General features: G+C 39.1%; 1 protein-coding gene across 2 annotated transcripts in view; it reads right to left on the bottom strand.

The window, feature by feature from the left end:
- Nucleotides 1-217: 217 nt before the first annotated feature.
- The window catches only part of vegfd (vascular endothelial growth factor D), a 7,734-nt gene continuing 1,327 nt past the window's right edge, over nucleotides 218-6,624 (bottom strand). Inside the window, exons 2-8 of one of the 2 annotated variants that reach the window (XM_062069873.1) lie at nucleotides 5,511-5,712; nucleotides 4,199-4,319; nucleotides 3,832-3,901; nucleotides 3,636-3,763; nucleotides 3,454-3,572; nucleotides 478-640; nucleotides 218-400 (exon numbers count right to left, since the gene is read on the bottom strand). In XM_062069873.1, coding sequence (XP_061925857.1) covers nucleotides 382-400; nucleotides 478-640; nucleotides 3,454-3,572; nucleotides 3,636-3,763; nucleotides 3,832-3,901; nucleotides 4,199-4,319; nucleotides 5,511-5,712 — 822 coding nt within the window. In that variant the 3' untranslated portion in view covers nucleotides 218-381. The remainder of the gene's footprint in view (nucleotides 401-477; nucleotides 641-3,453; nucleotides 3,573-3,635; nucleotides 3,764-3,831; nucleotides 3,902-4,198; nucleotides 4,320-5,510; nucleotides 5,713-6,624) is intronic. The other variant, XR_009828652.1, reaches the window with a different exon arrangement.

Consider the following 6,624-nt stretch of genomic DNA (forward strand, 5'->3'; position numbering starts at 1 on the left):
ATAAGGAATCGGTTCGATAAGAGGATTCGATAATGGGCTCCAACTCGATAATTTCTTATCAAACATCATCCCTAGATGCAACCTTGTCTAAATATTAGGATCTGAATGTAAGTTCTTGTCCAAGTTCTGACACAACTGCTATGTAACTTTTAATTACATTGACGCAATTTGAGTAAAAGGTGATAAATAATCCATCCAAACTATGAAAATAATCTTTTTTTATAATCTACAGTGCACAAAGAAAAACTGTACATTGATCCAAATATGTGATGAATAGTTATGATTGTCCTAATTACTTCTTTCATTAGCATAAATAGAAGTGTCAATAAATTATGAGCGTGTCGTCTGCGGTGCTCAGCTGGTCACTGGCCAGTGTTCCTGCTACTTGGGCCACCTGCACCTGTCAACAACAACAACAACAACAACAACACCGTACGTCAAACAGGAAGTAGGAGGGAAGAGTTTCCTGTGTGGCACCTGCAAGACGCAGCATCAAAACGTTGGCGCCTGTGAGCGCAGAGGGAAGAGTTGAGGTGGCAGCGATGCGCCCTTATTTGGGCGGTGGGCTCAGGAAGCGGAAGGCAGTCGCAGCGATCCACGTCGATCTCACAGTCGGGCATCCAGGAAGTCACCGGAAGCTCTAAACACAAAGTCATGTTGTTTTGTCATCGTCAGCAATTAGCCGAACCTCGATTTAAGAACCCTATTGGTTCTGGAACTGAAATCGTGAATGGAAAAGTTTGTACAGTGAAGCAGATGTCTCCGTAAGAAACAACGTAAATATGAATAATTGGTTCCAGCCAGTCCATGTTTTAGTGAAGACAATATCCAGTAATATAAAGTAGTACATAACAAGGATCAACTTTCTATTTATCAACAAGACCAAACAACAACGACAAGCTGAACTGTCCTATCTGTGCTGCTCTGCCAACACGCACATACACAGAAGTCCCTTTGGCGCCCTCACAAACGATCAGAAATCACAAAAATGATTAACTTCAACAACCGTACTGCTGCAAAAATAAACATTTTAAAAAGTCAAATCTACTTACAGGACATCAGTACTGCTCAGATAGCGGGGCGATGCTTTATCAGTATCATGATTTGAAAAGCCGTGCACTACAAATTGTAGCTATTAATCCTGACTTACTCGTTTTGATTTAAAAAAATTAAAATCAGCACAAATTGGGTTTTTTTATTTTTGTTTTGTAGGTTTTATATATTGTAATTAATGTTGCTGATCAATTTGAATTTATTATTATTAATTGAGTTGATTTTATTTTATTTTTCAGTATCAAATGGTTCACATTGGTCAAAAAATGTTTATAGTTTCAATAAGGATTACTTTTATTTTTATTTTATTCCAGGCAGTTTGAACCTCTTCATATCTTTTCAATGTTACTAAAGTTATTTTTTGTTGTAAGTCGATCTATATTTCTTTCTTTTTGGGTTTCTTTTATGTAAATAAGCATACAATGTTTTGCAGAGGTGTACTTATCACAATTTTCTACAGATATTATTAGGGATGTCCAATAATGGCTTTTTTGCCGATATCCGATATTCCGATATTGTCCAACTCTTATTTACCGATACCGATATCAATTGATACCGATATATACAGTGGTGGGATTAACACATTATTATGCCTAATTTGGACAACCAGGTATGGTGAAGATAAGGTCCTTTTTTTTTAAATTAGTAAAATAAAATAAGATAAATACATTTAAAACATTTTCTTGAATAAAAAAGAAAGTAAAACAATATAAAAACAGTTACATAGAAACTTGTAATTAATGAAAATTTGTAAAATTAACTGTTAAAGGTTAGTACTATTAGTGGAGCAGCAGCACGCACAATCATGTGTGCTTACGGACTGTATCCCTTGCAGACTGTATTGATATATATTGATATATAATGCTTACGGACTGTATCCCTTGCAGACTGTATTGATATATATTGATATATAATGCTTACGGACTGTATCCCTTGCAGACTGTATTGATATATATTGATATATTATGCTTACGGACTGTATCCCTTGCAGACTGTATTGATATATATTGATATATAATGCTTACGGACTGTATCCCTTGCAGACTGTATTGATATATAATGCTTACGGACTGTATCCCTTGCAGACTGTATTGATATATATTGATATATAATGCTTACGGACTGTATCCCTTGCAGACTGTATTGATATATATTGATATATAATGTAGGAAGCAGAATATTAATAACAGAAAGAAACAACCCTTTTGTGTGAATGAGTGTAAATGGGGGAGGGAGGTTTTTTGGGTTGGTGCACTAATTGTAAGTGTATCTTGTGTTTTTTATGTGGATTTGATAAAAAAAAATTTAAAAAGTAAATAAATTAAAAAACGATACTGATAATAAAAAACCGATACTGATAATTTCCGATATTACATTTTAAAGCATTTATCGGCCGATAATATCGTCAGGGAATAATTGAGAAACACTGCAGTTCATTAACATCCACAAAAGCAGACAGAGGCAGAGAAGGGAGGGGCCAGGGGAGGGGCCGTGTGTGTGTGTGTGTGTGTGTGTGTGTGTGTGTGTGTGTGTGTGTGTGTGTGTGTGTGTGTGTGTGTGTGTGTGTGTGTGTGTGTGTGTGTGTGTGTGTGTGTGTGTGTGTGTGTGTGTGTGCACTTGTCTCACCATCCTTGTGTGGAAATACACTTGACAAACCACCCTTTCTGTGAGGACCTTTTGACTTGTGAGGACATTTGCATGATCCTCACAACTACAAAAGTAAAAAAAATGTTTTACTTTGTGTGTTTTGCATTCTGAAGTGAGGTTGCAACTCTCTACTCCCATCTAGTGCTAGATATATTTTTTTCATCATTCTAGCTATAGTGGAAAGGGGGGCCCTCACAACCTACTAACCAAACGTGGGTCCACACAAAGTAGGCATGACATGAATGTGCGTGTGTGTGTGTGTGTGTGTGTGTGTGTGTGTGTGTGTGTGTGTGTGTGTGTGTGTGTGTGTGTGTGTGTGTGTGTGTGTGTGTGTGTGTGTGTGTGTGTGTGTGTGTGTGTGAGTGAGGTGCCGCTGAACGAGAGTTAGTTGGTGCTGTGCTGTGAGATTAGTCCACTTTGGCATAGTTTTTCCAGAAAAAGTCCGTTCTCATCACAATTAAAACTTTCTGTGGAACAAAGTCAACTTCCTCAATCTCTTCAATAGTAGCGGGACACAAAATGGAAGACTATAAAAATAAATAAAAAATAGTGGACCAACGCAGAAAACAATCCCAGGTATAAAAATATGACAGGTGGGTCAAAGTGACAAGTTGGTTGTTGATCCCAAACTGTTTGGGAATTGTTGTCTTTACGGGGGATCCTGAACGCACCACATCAGGTGTCAACAGGTGTGCTTCAATGCATGAAGTTAGCAATCCCTCACCTGGCCGACTGGAGGGGTAAGGTATGCACCTGTCGCTCGCCTGGAGGGGTAAGGTATGCACCTGTCGCTCGCACAATCCCAAATCCACCCGCTGACGCAAAGTCTCCTGGAACCTTCCGCCTCCGACGGCCGTCCAATCAGAGCGCAGCTGCAACCAAAGCGGGTGAAGGCGGCGGCCATGTGGTGCGCCTTCCTTTGCCGGAGGACTCACCTGCCGCTCCCGTGGGGCCGGGCGTGGCGCCGTATGATGGCGGGCTCCAGGCACCCGCAGTCGGTGTGGTTGGCCACCCTGATCAGCAGCGGCTCGGGTAGGAACTTGAAGGGGATGATGCTGAGCACCTGCGACACACCACAGGTGAGTTGACCACAAGGCTGCCGGGTGAGGTGCGGTGAGGCGGAGCACGTACGGTTTTATTGACGGCGAGTGCGCTCGTGTTTCTGCACGTGACGCCTTCTTGATTGCAGCAACCCCCGCATCTGCCAATCACAGTGACACGTCACTCAGGTGACATCATGTCAGCACAGTCTCACTCACCTGCAGACTAACATGACAGAACAACTTCCGGCTACCCTTAAAAAGGTGGGAAAAAGGTCAACATGGGGGGGGGGGGGGGGGGGGGTGAGTAAAATATATTCAGTCTGAGACTGGACACCCGGGAAGGAAGGGGGTACAGACGAAGGCCAGGAAAAAAAAGCTCAATAGTCACAGCACACATAAACAAGTTATAAAGAACCCACAAGACTTGCAACAGAGGGGAGGGAGTGTATTCTCACCTGTGTAGGGACACACATGGAGGCTTGAAGAAGACTGAAGGGTCAGTTCCCAGCTCCTTGGCCACGTCCACACACGTCTCTCTGGGCACACACTGAGTCTTCTGCCACTCCTCATCAATGGCTGCGAGTCAGGAGGACATGAAGTGACACGAAGGGACATGAAGTGACATGAAGTGACATGAAGGGACATGAAGTGACATGAAGTGACATGAGGGGACATGACGTGACATGAAGTGACATGAAGGGACATGAAGTGACATGAAGTGACATGACGTGACATGAAGTGACATGAAGTGACATGAAGTGACATGAAGGGACATGAAGTGACATGAAGTGACATGAAGGGACATGAAGTGACATGAAGTGACATGAAGTGACATGAGGGGACATGACGTGACATGAAGTGACATGAAGGGACATGAAGTGACATGAAGTGACATGACGTGACATGAAGTGACATGAAGTGACATGAAGGGACATGAAGTGACATGAAGTGACATGAAGTGACATGAAGTGACATGACGTGACATGAAGTGACATGAAGTGACATGAAGTGACATGAAGGGACATGAAGTGACATGACGTGACATGAAGTGACATGAAGTGACATGAAGGGACATGAAGTGACATGAAGTGACATGAAGTGACATGAAGTGACATGAAGTGACATGAAGGGACATGAAGTGACATGAAGTGACATGAAGGGACATGAAGTGACATGAAGTGACATGACGTGACATGAAGTGACATGAAGTGACATGAAGGGACATGAAGTGACATGAAGTGACATGAAGTGACATGAAGTGACATGAAGTGACATGAAGTGACATGACGTGACATGAAGTGACATGACGTGACATGAAGTGACATGAAGTGACATGAAGTGACATGAAGGGACATGAAGTGACATGAAGTGACATGAAGTGACATGAAGTGACATGAAGTGACATGACGTGACATGAAGTGACATGAAGGGACATGAAGTGACATGAGGTGACATGAAGTGACATGAAGTGACATGAAGTGACATGAGGGGACATGAAGTGACATGAAGTGACATGAAGTGACATGAGGGGACATGAAGTGACATGAGGTGACATGAAGTGACATGAGGGGACATGAAGTGACATGAAGTGACATGAAGTGACATGAGGGGACATGAAGTGACATGAAGTGACATGAAGTGACATGAGGGGACATGAAGTGACATGAAGTGACATGAAGTGACATGAAGTGACATGAGGGGACATGAAGTGACATGAAGTGACATGAAGTGACATGAAGTGACATGACGTGACATGAAGTCTCCCACCTTTGAGTATGTGCATGCTGTAAGACTCAGCAGCGTATCGAGTAGATCGATGAGATCCTACATAAGGCGGAGATAAAAGTGTCTCTGCGTGCTGGAGTCTCATCTGACATTTCCACAACTTCCAGTCAGGGAAGTTAGTCAGTCTGAGAAGTTCATCTAGACTGGAAGACCATCTCACTCTCTTCTCCCACACCTCCATCACCTGTAACATCACACCTATATATATATATATATATATATATATATATATATATATATATATATATATATATATATATATATATATATATATATATATATATATATATATATATATATATATATATATATATATATATATATATATATATATACACATAAGTCCATTACATATTATATATATATACTGTATGTATATATATATATATATATATATATATATACACAGTATGTATGTATGTATATACACATATTTACATACATATATATATATACACATACATGTATATGTATATGTATACATACATATATATACATATATGCATACATACACATAAATACTTATAAACACACAAATATACACAAATATATATATATATATCTATTAATACACATATATACACCCACACACACATCCACACACACCCACCCACACGCACACATTTTATATATATATTATATACATATACACAAACATATATACATCTACATATATACATACATATATACATGTACATATATACATACATATATACATGTATATATATTCATGTACATATGTACATGTACAGTACATATATACATGTACATATATACATACATATATACATGTACATATATACATACATATATACATGTACATATATACATGTACATATATTCATGTACATATGTACATGTACAGTACATATATACATGTACATATATACATACATATATACATGTACATATATACATACATATATACATGTACATATATACATACATATATACATGTACATATATACATGTACATATATACATACATATATACATGTACATATATACATACATATATACATGTACATATATACATACATATATACATGTACATATATACATGTACATATATACATGTACATATATACATATATAT

The sequence above is a fragment of the Entelurus aequoreus genome, linkage group LG02, assembly GCF_033978785.1.
Source record: "Entelurus aequoreus isolate RoL-2023_Sb linkage group LG02, RoL_Eaeq_v1.1, whole genome shotgun sequence".
Lineage (NCBI taxonomy): Eukaryota > Metazoa > Chordata > Actinopteri > Syngnathiformes > Syngnathidae > Entelurus > Entelurus aequoreus.